This window comes from Fringilla coelebs, assembly GCF_963513975.1.
Source record: "Fringilla coelebs genome assembly, chromosome: 1".
NCBI classification, from domain to species: domain Eukaryota; kingdom Metazoa; phylum Chordata; class Aves; order Passeriformes; family Fringillidae; genus Fringilla; species Fringilla coelebs.
Genome location: NC_140028.1, coordinates 21,800,105 through 21,816,348, shown reverse-complemented (window position 1 = coordinate 21,816,348; position 16,244 = coordinate 21,800,105). Strand labels below are relative to the sequence as shown.

The following is a 16,244-nucleotide window of genomic DNA, read 5'->3' as shown; positions in this document are numbered from 1 at the left end:
CCGAGCGGCCCAGGCCGGGGCTGCGTTACCGACCCCCGGTAAATAACTCGCACAGGCGATGCCGCGCTCCCGCCATGGCGGCGGGTGGCTCGGCGTGGCGCCCAGAGGCGCCGTGAGGCAGCCAGGCGGGAAGGCCATTTTCCCTGCTCGGGTGATTAGTGTTTCTGCAGGAGGCGGCTGGCGAGAGTTACGGGGTAAGGAAGATGGAGGGCGGGAGGTGGCTGTTTTGTTCTACTGCTGCCCTGGTGCGGTAGGAGTGCCCCAAACACGGGTGTGATCTCGGCTACGTTTGGTGTTGCTCAGGTGCTGGCCCTGGTTGGGCTGCCCAGAGCCTTTGTGCCAAAGGAGGTGGAGAGGAGGAGCCTGATGTTGGAGAGAGGCTTGGTGACAACCTGCCTGTCAAAGAGTGAAAGAAGGAGATTACCCGACAAAAGAAAACAGCAGGGCTGGGTCTCCCGACAGGGAAGAGACAGGGTAGGACGGTTCAGAAGGGAAAGAGTAAACAAAAATATTAGGCCTGGCCTTTTCACACATCAGCTGACAGTGGGATTTTACGAAAATAACTACTGATATGAAATTGGACTGATTTGGGCAGGAGTTGAGAGTGGCATTTAGGAGTTCATTTGAGTTGGGATGGGAACTAATGCCTTAGGTGGCCAGATTAGAGCAGTAAATGATTAAAGTGCAAGGAAGGGAATAACGACAGAGCCCTGAGGGGTGCGGGTGAGTGAAAGAGCAGCTGAAAGAGCGGTCGTTCAGTTGAGAGGGGAACCAAATTAACTGTGGAAGAGCTGATAAGCGCTGATAGAGGGCATCCCAAAGCAATGGGCAGTTCCAGAAGGGCGTGAAGGTGAAAGGGGCCAGTAAGTTATTTCCTGGCTAGGTCTAGTTGCCAGTAGTTCCAGCAGCCAGAAACTAGGCTGCGGCAGATCAAGGGCAGTTAATGGGAGTGGGAGGGGAATTTGGAAAGGTGGGGGGGTCAGAAGAGCAAATTCGCACCATAGTCAGCTTTGAATCAGAAAAACAGTGGAGAGGAAACTTAACCCATCTAAGAAACTAGGACGGAAGTGGTTTCCCTCTGGGTCTGGGATGCTACTGAGATACTGGACTATCCTTCCTTTCCAACAGCAACAGTATGGCAAACGTGTAAACTACTGAGACTGGAGATTAATGCCCTTCATCCCCTGCTCTGTGTAGTGCTGCTGTTACCACTGTGAGGAACTTAAGAGCAGTGCAGAGCACACAACCTCAAGTAACAGCACTTGCTCCATTGCAGGTATGCCTGTGATCTGTTTCTGGTTAAGGTGTTTAGAGAATTTATAGGTGATAGGTAAGGGTTTGAAAAGGAAATGAAGAGTGAAGAAATCCCCTGTGTAGACAAGTGTAACCTGAGAAGACAAATACATTTGTTTCCAGAAGAGATGACCAGATGGAATGAGATAATAGAGTGGTGTGAGGAGTTTGCATGGGAGGGTTTTAGGTGGTGGTTTGTTTTTGGTTTTTTTTTTTTTGCTTTATTTTCGTTTTGTTGTTGTTTTTTGGGTTTGGTTTTTTTTGTTTTCAGGTTTTAATTATATCCAATTAGAACCTAATCCAGAGAGTACGTTATTCTCCTCCACATGGTCTTTCTTTTACTTAAAACTAGATCTTCCCTACAGGCAAGACTGGAGAGGGGAGCTCATTATTTTGAAGTTAGTTAATTTGTCAGAATCATTGGACGTGTTTTTGTGGGGCTTGTGCTACTAAAGTGCTGGTGTAGAGGACTAAGCAAGGGAGGGGGATATAGAAGGTGTGGAAAAATACATTCTGTGGGACTCGCTTGCTTGCACTTGCTGGAGAGGTGATAGACCCTTCTGTAGTGCTACTCAGAGCTGCCTGCAGTGTCTGTCTTTGGAGGGAGCAGTGGGGACAGGTTCTGTAGTGCTTTAAGGGAGGAAGGTGGACAGTTAGGTGCAAATACTGAAGAACCAGGTGTTTGATTCTGATGCTAATTGAGGAGCTTGGAAGGGGAGATTATCCTTGAGATAGGTGTACTACCTCCTTGCCTTTCCCTTTAGTCTTTCTGCCTAAACTGGGTCTTGTCTGCTTGTCTCCACAAACTCTGGGGTCAGGAGAGATAAGGCATGATTGCACATGCATTTTTCAGAGGTAATACTGACTGAAGCAGGCTGTGGTCACTTGTTCCTACCTCTGTTCCAACCTCTCAGCTGTGTCAGTAGAACTGTTGTGCAGCTAGAGAACTGGCTCAGAGTTGATGTTATTTTTGACATCAATTTTTCATTGGTCTAGGTTCATATGCAGCAGGGGTGCAAGCAAATGACAGGTGTTAAGAAAATAACTGTTCAAACTATAATCTCTGCAGAAGGAAATGTGTCCCCCTCACACTCTGAGTGTTTTCTAGGTCTGTGCTGCTGCTTCTGTTATTATCTAGTTTTCAGATCCTTTGAGGGGAACCGGAGCATTAATGAAGGCTGGGGGACACAGGATGGGAAGGAGGGAGCATCCCTTTTGCAAGATGAAAAGATTATTCTAGGGTACACTTTTGCATTTGTAGGCTAAGGTTGTTCTTTAGTAGTATACAAAAAAAGTGATCAACACAAAACTCCAGAATCACTGCTCTACTGCATTAGTGGAGCGAATCTCCACAGTGAGCTTGCTACTTGTAAGACTTAACTGGGTTTTAGAAATTGACAGCACTTCTGTGAATGTGGAGCAGCAATCCCTCAACCATTTGGGATCTGTCTTGTAAATGCCACAGTAGTGTCCCTGCTGCTCCTGGAGCTGTGGGAAGGCCCAGGTGGGCTGGGACAGCAGTCGCAGCAAGGGCAGGCTAGTGGCAGGCCCCAGCACGCTGGCTGCCCTGGCTCTCTGCTGGCTGGCCATCTGCCTGCCTGCCCCCTGCCAGCCTCCCAACAGCCCAGGGTGTGCAGGGCTGCTCAGGACACCGGGTAGCTGGGGCATGCTCAGACTGCCCACATAAAGGAGGCTTTGGGGCAGCCTGGGTCTGCAGCACAGTGTGCATGTAGGTAAATAACTGAGTGGAGAGGAACCCGTAGGTGGGAATGGGTTCAGACCTGTTCCCATGTGTCAGTGGAGGCATGTTCACATCCAGCTTGCTGCTTGGTAGTATCTGTGGCAGAAGTTGATATTGGGCTCTTCACAGGGTAATTTTGATTTAGTGTTTTCTCATCACTGGGTAAATTTACTGCCTTCATAATATTTAACTTTACATCTAGTGCTGTAACAGAAAGGGGGTTTGTAATTTACAATGTGATTCTGTGTTTTGTTCTTAATTTTTTCTTTGAGGGTCAAACACGTTTTCCATCAGCAGATATTAAGTAGCAATTAGGTGACAAATCAATTAATTTTTTTTTTTTTTCCACACAGCCGATTGTCTGAATAGGGCATCCAGTGAGATTAATTTCCCCAAGTGTTCTCATCTGGGAATGAAACAGGAATTAGATGTGTTTAGTTCTTGAGCTTTTCGAACACCAGACATACTGTCACAGATGTTCCCTCGAAAACCATTTCTGGGCAAGGAAGGTGAAAAATCAGTGTGCAGAACCTCATAGAGCTTGCAACCATAAGCTTAGCTAAGAGGAGTAAGAGTATCAAATGGTTAGGACTTGCTGTTTACACGACTGTCTCTCTGGCACTGAAGTCTGAGACCAGGCTGAAGATCAAAGCCAAAGAGGAGGGAGGGGATTTTCCCAGGTCGCTTTAAGTTGATTGTAATGGTCACATAACCTCTTCCGTGTGGAAGGGTCAGCAGGGACATTATTGTCCCTGTTTTGGCTGGAACATCTGAAGGGGAAATGATATTATACCAGTTGATGTTTGTTGCCAAACATTTTTACAAATATTAATCTAGTGCAGTGGTTACCTTAAGTATTTTTTTTATTAGGAAGGAGCAAATTAAGCTGCTCTTCTTTATAGATACACAAAATAGCACTTTCAAATGCTGATCTAGGAATTAATCCTGGGGTGAATCTTCATTAGCTTTTTGATCAGTGATTAGGACAGTACTAGCTAGTTAAAAGAAGAGAATTAATTACTTCAGACATCTTAGTACACAGGGGTACTGTTCTGTTCTTCTACAGTGCTGACATAATAAGAGACAATAGTTGCTTACACAATATTTAACCAAGGAAACCATATTAAATACATCTGAATTGTGAAGTCAAATATTGCAGTGTATCTATAGCTTGAGAGTAAGTCTCAAACATCAAAGATTAGATATATAGATTACTTTTATATATATATTTATTTATAGCTAGATATTTTTATATATAGATTTGTTAATTTTCCTAATTTGGGGAAGCAATGGTGTATTCCTTAATGTATTTAAGTAGTTCTATAAGGTATATTTTTGGGTTTGTATGCTTTTAAAAAGTATTTGTGGGAAATCTTGACTCCTAGGTTTGCTTGTTGAAGTAATGTTTTCCTTCTAGCTACATAAAAGGTTTAATATCCTGAAAAAACAGCAATCAGTGCTATCAGTGAAGTAACTATTCCATTTCCATTAACTCTGTGGAAGCAGTGAATGAACAAGGACCACGGGGCCAAGGGTCAGGTTAAATTGTAGGAGGTCTAGGCAGCCTTGTCATGACCTGTTTTTAATTATTATGGTCTGCTTCTAGCTGCTTCAAGTCAGCTAAAACAACCTTGGGTGCTATGCACATGAAGTACTCTTCTTAGGAAAACATCGTGGCCTGCCATGAAGCTGCTAAATAATTGCTAATTCTGATCGACTCTGTCAGCTCCTGCAGAAATGCTGTGAGCTTCAGGTTTTCCTCGTTTTGATTTTTTTTACAAATGTGCTGAAGCCTGTAATTTTTTTAAGAATCTTTGTCTTGATTAAAAAAAATTAAAAGCAACAGCCTTAGTACACAACACGAGATTGTCTTGTGGAAATAATATTTTATTACAAGTGAAACAAAAAAGAAGTCTCTGAAAACACAGATATAAAAAGTCTGTCCCAGGGTAAGGGCCTCCTTGAACTAGTCCTCAATAGGCATTTATTGTATGTATTTAATCCTTGTGTCAGATTTCTTTTTCATACTTCCACTTTGACATAGTTAATAATAATTTTTTGTCAATGTTAATGAATCACCTATTCGTTCTAATCTCTTGATCACTACTGCATGCTCAACTTATTTTGGTTCTGAGTAAAAACAAATAAAACTTCTACTAGGCATGTAATTGTTAAGCTAGTCTGTTTTGCCATCCATTGTTGCTATTCTTTATATATTATTTTACTTCCTCTCAAACCGTTTAGTAACGGTAAAATAATTTCTTTTAATCATTTCGCGTGTGTAATCTTGTTCAGATTCATCTTGTGCTCAAAAAGTATAATTGTCCCAAAATTGCAAGAGTCCCAAACTCGCATTCATTAGAAGGCAAAATGACTCAGCCTCTTTAATGGGAGTTTTTTCCTTGGTATGGACTTGTGGGCCAGAGGGCATCTTACCTTTTTGTTTCCTGGTGGTCTAAATGCTTGGGGGTTTTTTTTGTTTTTTTTTTGTTTTTCCTTCACACTCAATTCATTTGTGTATTTATATAGTCACTGGATTGGGTTAAGTACGTTTTGGAGACCTGTTGTGCTTCTGGGAATGATGTGATTGTCAGCTATGAAAGACAAAATGCTGAGAAACGTGGGCCATAATTTTCCTGTTCATTTGTGCTCCTTTGTAGTTTTAACGGAACCCTATTATCTAATTGCAACAACTGTATTGGAGACTATTTAATTATGCCCTTCGCAATAAATCCTGACGAGTCTCAAGCTGTTTTTTTTTTTTTTTTTAATCAAATAAATCAAAACTTGCAATGAGCCACACAACTTGTGGGGTTTGTTTTTTTTTTTGATGGTATTTTGTTTGTTTGGTTTTTAAATTTTGTTTCATTTTAGTTTTTTGTTTTGTTTTTAACTTGATGGCAAGTAGGCAAAGTAGTTTTCTGAAGGTAGTTAACTTGGGCCAAAACTAACATTAAAATCTTTGAAACAAATGGTTTAAAGCACTAGAACTAGCTTTGATTTATACCTTTCTGTGTAATGAGCCCAGGCAGAAATTTATGATCTGGAATCTGAAGTTTAACTTACGCAGCTCCTCTGGGATCTGCCCTGCATTTTAAATGGTCATACTATTTCATTTTGTGCCTGCTAATTCATATGTATGTACGTTAGTTTTAAGACAAATTGCATGAAGATCTGTTTTATAGTTGTCTTGCAGCTGAACTAAGATTTGTGTAAGTGTAAAATAAACTTACAGAGGGTTTGAGAGCTACTGAAATGTTTGCGCATGATCATACTCTGCCCTCCTTACTTGTGTCAAAACTGGAGTGGGAATTTTGCTCTATTTTCTGGTTCTTGGGTGTGTCTGAAGCATGCTCCTGTACCTTTTGTCACACCAAATGAGTGCTCTACAAGTTCACCATTTCTTTGACTTTGCACTGGAGGAAAGACCAGAATGCACCATGGTGTGTGATGCATGTCTGTGTGCAGCAGGAGTGGTCCCTTTGGCTAGAATCTTGTTTTAGAATTTGTGTTTCTCCCAGCATTTGCAGATTGGACACAATTGCCCTGGTCACCTTCTTATCATGCAACTAACAAGGAACTTATGATAAATATCCTATGACCTTGATGTGCTGGGCTGGGAACAAGAGTGACGTGAGTCTGTCTTGCCTTTTCCAGTTATTTGACTAGTACTAAAATTGCTGGATGTTTTATAACAGCTGTATGGACCAAAGCCTTGTATCCCTTCTCTTGAAGGAACAGTTTGCAGATGATGTGTGCAGAAGTGCCTGGTGCTCTTTTATCTCACCTGTGTAAGAATGGGCAGGCTCAGGCCTGGGCTGAAACCTGGGAATTGGAACCTCTCCCATTCTCCTGCCTCACACACATTGCTTGTATGTTCCCATCTGGCACCTGGCCTCTGCAGGGAGGGAAAAGTCTTCCTGCATTGTCACAGGGTGAAGAAGTCTGCAGGTATATTCATGGAGCATCTTGATTGTAACTTTTTTTTTAAGAACAAATGCAATGTCCAAAAAACCAAAAAGAAAATCCCAAACCAAAAACAAACCAATGAAAAAACCAAACAAAACAACACCCCACAGTTAAAAAATGGAAATGCCTGGGCTGGGTGCCCACCTTGGCAGTTTAAACAATCTGCTTTGCATTTCAGGGTTGAATTTCCTGAGCAAGGCAAAAGATGGTGGGGCAGGAAGGACGGGGCTTTCTTTCCCACTAGTTCCACCTGGATCAGGATGTAATGCTGAGCATGTGATGCAGCAGGATGCGGATGCACTTGATGCAGCATGGCTGCCTCAGTCTGCTTTATGTTCACTGGCAGATACAGCTGAGAAGTGGAGGGCTGCTTGAGCTTTGCAAATTCAAAAGTAAGCTCTTGAGCATCAAAATTGGTTTTGAGAGATTGGCAGGCAGGACACCTTTTTTCTGAATAAAAAGGAAGCTGATCACCAAGCCTTTTACGACTGTTCATGAGTGTGTTAATGGGCAGTTCTGACTCATTGTGAGCTAATTCGCAAATTGCATCGAGTTGGGTGAGAATTTGCTTGTAGTAGGATTTTGTAGCCCCAAGGGCTGGCTCTTGTATGTTCATTATCTTTAATCCGAGGAAGAGCTTGAAAGCTGGCCTTTTCCATTTAGCATTATTGATGTTAAATACAATATAATAAATACCTCTCCAATTTACATTGCAGTAACGGAAATGAAACAAAGTTTTGGATATCTTTATATGCTACACTTGTATAGGTTTTATAAAATTCCATGGTCTTAATTGTAAAAAAGTTCAAAAAAGTCACTGTAACTGCTGTTAGTCTGGAAAATTTATGTATATATTACGAAAACACACAAATCACTTTGGATGGTATGAACAGGAAAATCTCTACTTAGCAGTGGAGAGAAAAAAAAGATTTTGCAAAATAAAGGCCGTCTGAAGTTTTAGTTTTGACCTAAATGCTCCCGTGTCAGAGCAGTCTAGCTCCTAGCTAGACCATTGCCCAGAAAATACCTTTCATTCTTGCTCACTTACTACTCTTTGACATAATACAATGGAAACATTTTGCATTCATGAGGAGCTCAAGTGGTAGCTTGAAAGGAAACATTTACGTTTTAGATACGAAGTATCCTAATTCTCCATCTCTTTCTCCACGATAAAGCGAGGATGTGCTTTCCGCCTGTACGAGTGTGTCCCGCGCAGCTGCGTTCTGGGTAGCACACATCCCGACTCCCATATAGAGGGGTGGAGGGCTGGCCCGGGTCAGGAATGGGCACAGCAGAGCTTGCTCTTGTTCTCTGCTCTTCAGCAGGTTTTTAGGTGTGGCTGGGCCTACAGCGGGTATTTGCTGGTGTTGCTGGTCAGGTTGAGTGGGAGTCTTGCAGGCTTGGCCTATCTTTTTTCCTTAAGTGTGTAGTTCTTGATGGATGTGGTCACTGATAAATTTTCAGTTTTTTATAAGATTCATAGATCTGTGGATCTGCTAATTGCAGGCTCCAAATTAGGTTTTCTTTCATCTGGGATGGTCAGGGCAGCTCTACAGTGCGATTGCTGTTACTTGTAGGTGTCACCCTTTGTCTTTCACACAGTCCAGGTACCACCAGAGTCACTTTCCTCCCAAGCAGCTGCCAGCTGCTATCAGTTGCACAGCTGGAACAGCTGGGGCTGCCCTGGCATGGAAGTATGACTGACAAGACCACGGAGCTCATCTGTGTGGAGCCTCACTTAGGATGTTGGGTTTTCTTGGTGTACATTAAAATACAGTGTATTTATCTCCTCTGGTTATGGATGACTTTGCTACATCTCTGTCACATTTAGCTGAAATCGTCCAAGGAGGTTCGGCAGTTGTGCAAAAAGGAAAGGGAATGTGTGTGCATGCACAAGTCTCATTTCTTCAGAGAAACTCTCCCTCTCATCCAAACGGCCTTATTTAATAGAGAAGTTTTCTTTAAGTGGGCCCAATTGTTTTGGCTGGCTATAATCTTTGAAATTATTGACTATGTTAAGTCATGATAATTAGCTCTGACCATTAACCTCCTACAGAGCTGATTACAGGGATAGGGGTGATGAGGAAGTTTTTTATTTTTCTTAGTGCTATTGTTTCAGTCTGTTTGCAGAGTAAACACAATGAGTGTGGCAGTTGGTTATGCTGCAGACCATCTCCCAAAGCAGAGGAGACAGATACTTTGTTTTCAAATGTGAAAACCTGAGTTTTAGATAAAAACATGCTCTGAAGAGATGTTGGGAAGGCTCTAGGTCTATGCACTTGTGCCTTTCCAACCATCCCAACTGCTTACTTCCTGAGTTGCTGTTTTTAGAGCATTTATCCCCTTTGCTTTGCCTTCTCCGTAAAACAATCAGATATGCACCTCTGAGAGACTGCACTCTGGTCATTGCTTTCAGATCATCTTGGCTAAGCTAGAGCAACAGAGACTGACTCCTCCCCTCCATCATTTTTACAGACAAGCACAGCCCAAGTCATAAAGGGTGTGTTTTTAAAGGGATCTTGCTGTCTGACTGTAGTGCTTATAAATCAGTTATGACTGTTGCATGCTGTGAGTGCTCTGAGAACAAAAGGCAGTTATTGATTTTAAGGGATGATTGCTACAGGAGGAAGGGTGAGCGGGATTTTGTGCGTTGCAATGGGCAGCTGTCCATGAGGTGAAACAGCCCAGATTTAGCTGAAGGGGAGCTTTGTTGAGGAAAGGAGAATCCTTGCTTGGAATAATTGCCTCTGAGCCAGGGAGAATTGACTACTCCAGAATGGAAACGGGCCTTCAGCTACCTCTGGCACAAACAGCAGGGCTGTTGCAAATCTGATTTGAGTTGCTAACAATAAGGTATTGAAAAGGCAGGCAGACCTAGCAGTTGCCTCTGTATTTCCTTAGACTCCTAATTTATGCTCAGCTACACTTGTTGAAGCAAACCTGTAACAACACAAATGTATATGTGAAAACAAGAGGGACAAAAATCTTCAGCAAAAGGCCAGGCAGAAGTGTTGTCAATAAAAAAAAAACAACCTAACAAAAAGGTAGTTTCTGAAAATCCAGTTACTTTATTTACTTGTAATTGGCTGTATTTTCTGATATGAAGCAATGAAATGCTCTCTTTCCCCACAGAGCTCATAAAATTGTGCTCTGTGTACCAGATGGATTATTTTGTTTTTCATTAAATAAAGAAACTTGTAAACAGTGCTCTGTACCATAGAGATTATAATCTCCACCATCCCCCTCTTCTTCCTTAAGCACTGGAGCACGCACTTTGCAGGTTGGAGTTGCACCACAGCAGAGTTCTGGTGCTACCCTAAGCTGCTGGTCACTGCAGCTTGGGGGCCAGGCAAGGCATGCTCCCAGCATCTGAGAGCATTTACTGTGTGGGTTCAGTTGTGCTTTTATCAAATCCTATTTCGGAAAACAAATAAAAGTCTTGTTTGCACAGTTTAAATGCCACTCTCTGTGCAACAGCAGCAGTTGGTTGGGTTAGATCTGTGGAGCTGGCACTGGTGCAGGTAAGGCAGAACAGAAAGAGGAGACTGACTACTAAACTTTACTTCCACTAAACTTACGTGGAAGATGGCACAAAGTGTTTTATGAAGGTCACCAGGCATAACTACTAGTTTTAGCAGTTAAGTTGGTATATTTAGTTATGCTACTATCTCTGCAACTTTCACATTTGTAAGGTGTAATGTGTTAAAAGTTTTGTTGTCATCATTCTAAGTTGAGCCACAATTCTTGACAGTGCTCTTGTAACGCCCATGAAGCAGCACACTCCTCACTCCGCTATTTCCCATGCCTAATCTGTTTGCCTACTATCTTGTGTAATAGGCTTGCAACCTTTTTTTTAATGCAGTTCTTTTATCAATAAGTTTATTGAACAGTTTAAAAAAGCAGGTGTTATTATCTTCATTTGTATTTCCATTGTACTGGAAATTTCAGCCATAGCTGTGGTGCAGCAGCTTCTCCTGCAGTATACACGGGCACTGGTCAGTTTGTACCACTTTCAGGCTGGAGGAAACTGCTTTGGCTGCAGATGCCACTCACTAATGGCCTGGTGTGTGTTACCATGGGTTTATAATTAGATGCGGGGAGTGATAAAGTGTGCATTGAGACCAAATATGTTTGCTTCTGTTCCATCCACTGGACCAATTATTGCTCATGTCCTGTTACAAAAAACTTCACTGAAATTACTGACAAGTTGCATTCTAAAGGCAGAGAATAGCTTAATTTTAAGATGTACCCACTTAATAAATACTGAACTATGCTCTGTTAAGGTGAACCCTAGATTAGTATTTGATGCTCTTTCTAGTTTTCATTCATGTCTTCTTCTGTCAGTTAAATGTTGGATTTTTATGCCTAATCAAGTGCACTCATAACAAGAATACTGGGGCAAAATGTTCATTTATTGTTGCTTCATTTTTTTTCCAAATAGTTTTAAAATGTTTTTGTAGGTCTATCTGTATATTAGTAAAAATACATTTGAATTTTTACCACAAGATCTGCACGTATTTGAATTTTTTTTAGGTACTGAAGATAGCTAATACTGATTTGTGTCACCAATACAGAGATGTATTGGTGTAATACAGAGATGCTTGCTTGATGTAATCATATAACTTTAATTGAGCTATTTGATGTTCTTTACCATGCCTTGTGAATAAAGCAATCCCTTCTGGATCACAATTTTATTCTTCCTGTCTATGCAGTAACAAGCGACTTGTGGCCTTAGTGCCAAATGACACTTCATTCAACACCAGACGAGCCTACACCAGTGAAGATGAAGCCTGGAAGTCGTATTTGGAGAATCCCCTAACAGCAGCTACCAAGGCTATGATGAGCATAAATGGTGATGAGGACAGTGCTGCTGCTCTTGGCCTATTGTATGACTATTATAAAGTAGGTAATTCTGTCATTATCCCTCCCTGCTGCACTAGCAGGGACCACTCTAAGAGACAACAAAAGAACCAGATTTGAAAGACAGAAGTCACTGCATCTTGTTCTCTCTCTAATGTTTCCATCATGCACCCATTCTGTTATAGGAAGCCTGTCTGAAACGGTTTTGATGTATTTAATTCTGGAGAGAAAAAGACAATCTCAGAATTCCCATATTAAATTTATACCATGTTTTCTTTTTGAGCATAGTGTTCTTCCTTTGCAAGAACATTGGATGATACTTGAAATACTTAAGTGTAAAAGGGGAGGCCTTGTCCATCTGTACATTTGTCTGCTTTTCTGGTTCATTCCACACATGTTTTAGTTTGCTCTTTAACTGGGGTATCTCTCATCTGACAATTTCCCATGTTATTTTTGTTTGTATAATGATTGCAGTAGGCTGTATACAAACATACAGCGAGGGCTAGCCCTTGCACTGGCAGTTTGCAGGACAGAAATGAAGCTGGACACAGAGCCAGAGATCTAAGTCAATTTACAGGAAACTACTGATGTAGTTTCAGTTTTTCATGTTCTAGACCCAGGGCTTTACATACAATTTTGGTAACATCTTTTTTTTATAATATATATATTTCATAGTGTTTAAGTAAAGCTATGTTTGAGATTTTTGCTGAAATCAGAACAGAGTCCTAGAGAATGCATTTCTGTGTAATGCAAAAATGTCATTCTGAAGGCCATGCTGACCCCCTGGTACTCTGCAAACAGAATCAGTGTTGCCTCCCAAGCACTAGAGTATAAAATATTTGCAGTGAAATGAACAATCTCCATACCCCCCAAGTCAGCTATGCCTGCCTTGGACAGAGGATCTTCTGTGAAAGCCAGCACAGCAATGCCAGGTCCCCTTGTAATTCGTGAAGAAATAACAGGAATGGGAATTAAAAACCTGTGCTTTTAGTATTTATTAGTATAAGTGCTTTTAATGAATGGACTCCTCTTTTTAATCTGTGACATTAATTGAGTGTTTAGGAGAAGGTAGGGAAGATGCCATATGCCAACTTTACAGTTAAATATTGTTTTAATTGCTTTGCTGATTATATTCCTTGTTTTTGTGTGTTGTTGTCAGTAGCGAAAACTGTTCCCAGTAAGAAAGAAAAAAGGTCCTTTTCTCTGCTTGACATAGTTACCACAGTGCCAGAGTCTGTGAAATTAATATGTGTTCATCAAATTCAGGATGTCTATGAGCATCTGGATTATTGGCTTCTGTTTTAGTAGTACCTTTGTATGTAGCAGTTCATTAATCTGATGGATTTTTGTATTAAAACCAGAAAATAGTCTTTTTCCTTCTCAAGACAATGTTCTAAAAGACGTACCTGCTCTTCCTTCCAGGCAGTTGCTAAAGACTTGGGGTCAGATGGAATAAGTTTGGATTAACATCTCAAAACCATTTCCAGCATTCAATCATATCTATTTTTGTCTTAAATAGGGATAAAATGATAACTCTTGTTGATACTCCCAAACACAAAACTTAATCTTTATGCTGTAATGGGGAAGTGTAGAGGAATTCCAATGCATGAGACTCTTGAATTGTCCTTATTTATAATCTGGCTCATTAGCTCTATCATGCTGGATAATATTTTTTAATTACTTTTTCCAGTCAATAGGAATTATTTGAATTTAACTGTTTGGGCTTTTTTAACTTTTCCTTTTCCTTGTAGTAATATTTACCTAAACATAGAACATCATTCAGAGAAAAATACATAATCTTAAAAGAGGAATCAGCATATGTAAACTGTGGCTTTTATCCCAGTTCAAAAACTAAATGAAAGTAGTTTTTAAACCAGCAGGATGCTCAATAGGGAAAGGGGATGTTCCTAAAAGAAAGAACGGCTCTGGATAGAACTCTGTGACTGTGCTGCTGTCTTGAAGTTATTGTTGATGTTATCACTGGCTACTGGAGTGCACTGTAATACTGTTTTTCCTCTAAAGTTAGATATTTTTCTGATGTTTCTTTAAAATATTTAAAAGTAAAAAGCACGACTTTAGCCCATTCTTAGGTCTCTTTAATCCTGAGTTAATTGCTGTGATGGAGTGGATATGTCTTGTGCAAAGGATAGATTAGAAGTTCTAGCTCCCAAATTAATGGCTCAGCAAGAAAAGAAAAATATGGTCATGGCAGCAACTTTTCCCTTGGTGATTTCATATCTGTGCTGGTGTCAGGACACTGGTGTGTGGCAATACAAATCTTTAAAGTCGCTTGGTGTCAATTCTGAGTCTGTCAAGGGGCCAGATTTGACTGGGTTTTTTACCTCTCATAGCTATTGAGGCAATCAGCAAAGCAGAAGTCAGTGTTTCTGATGACATACCAGCATGCCCTGACCTGTGCCCATACTAAGAAAGGGAATGATCCACAAATTTTCTTTTAAGTGTGAGTCCTGCAGTCTCCAGGCTTCTCTTTAACAGGAGGACTTACCTGGTGCTGATGGTTTAATTGAAAAGCCTTTTTTGTCTGAGCTAAAATGGTCTCAGTGCAGAGATCATCAAAGCATCTTATCTTCCTTCTCATCTTGTTTTATTCAGTGAAAAGTGCGTGTGTGTTTTTGGAATAATATGAGCTTTGATTTTGAGATAGAAGGCCTAGCTTGATATTCAAAATATAGGACTTTGCTCTGAACTGGTGTGCCCAAGAACTAGAAAAGAAAACAATTCCTATTTTTTTGTCTTTGGAAATTTTCTTTCTCTTCACAGTCAGTCATCTAAAGAAAAACAGCTCCTGCTATCTGTGAACTAGACAACACTGATAGAGTTACATTTTTCTAGTTGTTGCAGTAGAGCAGTCTGAAGCTGCAAATGCCTGACAGTTGCATTTACCTGACCCCATGCCTGGTGTTGTTCTCAGGTTCCCAGAGATAAAAGGCTGTTGTCTGTTAACAAAGTGAGTGATAATCAAGAAGACCAAGATAAAAGGTACAGTATTATTCAAAATCATACACCCAGCTACTGAAAGTGTTGATCAGTTGTGAACTGAAGGAACTGTGAGAGCCTGAGGCGTTGATGGTTTTCTTTCAAAAGTTAAAAGAACGAAGGCTATTTTGGGAAGCACATTTTACTCCTTTTTACTTTCAATTGATTAGAAAAAAATGGATGGTATTCTCAAGCATGCAGTTCGGAAGGTAGCTGAGAGTTTCACTCCTTGTTTGTGTTTGGTGGTGTTGTTTTGCTGCTTCTGCTGAGATTAGTAAAATCAGATTATCTTGACAGTTGGCTATTGGCTGTTTTTCTTCGTTTTCTTGTTGTAGGGCAAAAAGTGAGTAGTTTGGCCTCAGTAATCTCATTTATAGAGCCTTATTTAACATAATTTAGGATCTGCCCAGCAAATAAAGTAACTCTTAAAATAATTTGCTTAGAATGTTTTTCTCACTCCTCTCAGATTTCAGCTTTTCTCTGTAGGCTAAAAATGACTTGAGTCAAAGGAAGCTGCCTCCTACTATTAAGACCTGCAGAAAAGAAAGCATGTATATTTTTTTAGAAACAAAGAAGTTTTTACATACTGGAAGGTATCTCCATATAAAATTATGGCAGAGATAAGCTATGCAAGGTTTATTTCAATGTAGCTAATTTGTGACAGCCTTAAATGGTCTCTACTAGCTGTTCATAAGGTGATTGTTTCAATAGGTAGTAGTGTAAATTTACTGTTTCAAAATAGGCTATGAGATGTTTTTTGGACAGTTTTTCTTGTACAAAACAGAGAAATTCCTGATGTTCAGTTCCTAAACTGAGTGTGATTGACAAAACTGGCCTTCAGTGGAAAGCCAAGAGAGAGGAACTGGGCACTGGGTAGTATCAGAGCATTTCTCCTGAGTTGAAAACAAAGCAATGTTATACCTACTAAAAGTTCTATGAGTTAACAATTTTATGTCAGTGTAGCTACTATCAGCAATCAGATTGCTTTCAACAGCAACTGTGGGTAGATGTGGGAATGCTGCTGAGGTTACCTTGCAGCCACCATAGTTACTGATCTACTCTGCTACAATGGAATTCCTGGGCTTGCTCTTTTAGAACAGCATCACTACCAGAGTTAAGCAAACAGTAGTGGCCTGTCAACAGCCTGAAAGAGCATGCCATCTGCATATGAATTTTGCTGTTGATATTCTGCCTATTTCATGTGCAAAATGTTTACTGTGAGTAATCCATGCCCTGCCTTACTCTTCTTATTTTGTGTCTAAAGGCTGTTGTACTGCTGGATTGATTTTGCATCCAAATTATCAGCTAAGGCAAAAGCAACCCCAAAGACCCAGAATTTATTGTAAAAAATCAAATCAAATGTATTATCTTTCCCCATTTGTTA

General features: G+C 40.6%; 1 protein-coding gene across 1 annotated transcript in view; it reads left to right on the top strand.

Annotated features, from left to right (window-relative positions):
* Positions 1-203: 203 nt before the first annotated feature.
* GRHL2 (grainyhead like transcription factor 2) overlaps positions 204-16,244 on the top strand; it is a gene marked incomplete at both ends in the record, with an annotated part of 58,860 nt that continues 42,819 nt past the window's right edge. The window contains 3 exons of the mRNA XM_084201667.1: positions 204-250; positions 11,716-11,905; positions 14,796-14,863. Of these exons, the coding sequence (XP_084057793.1) occupies positions 204-250; positions 11,716-11,905; positions 14,796-14,863 (305 nt within the window). The remainder of the gene's footprint in view (positions 251-11,715; positions 11,906-14,795; positions 14,864-16,244) is intronic.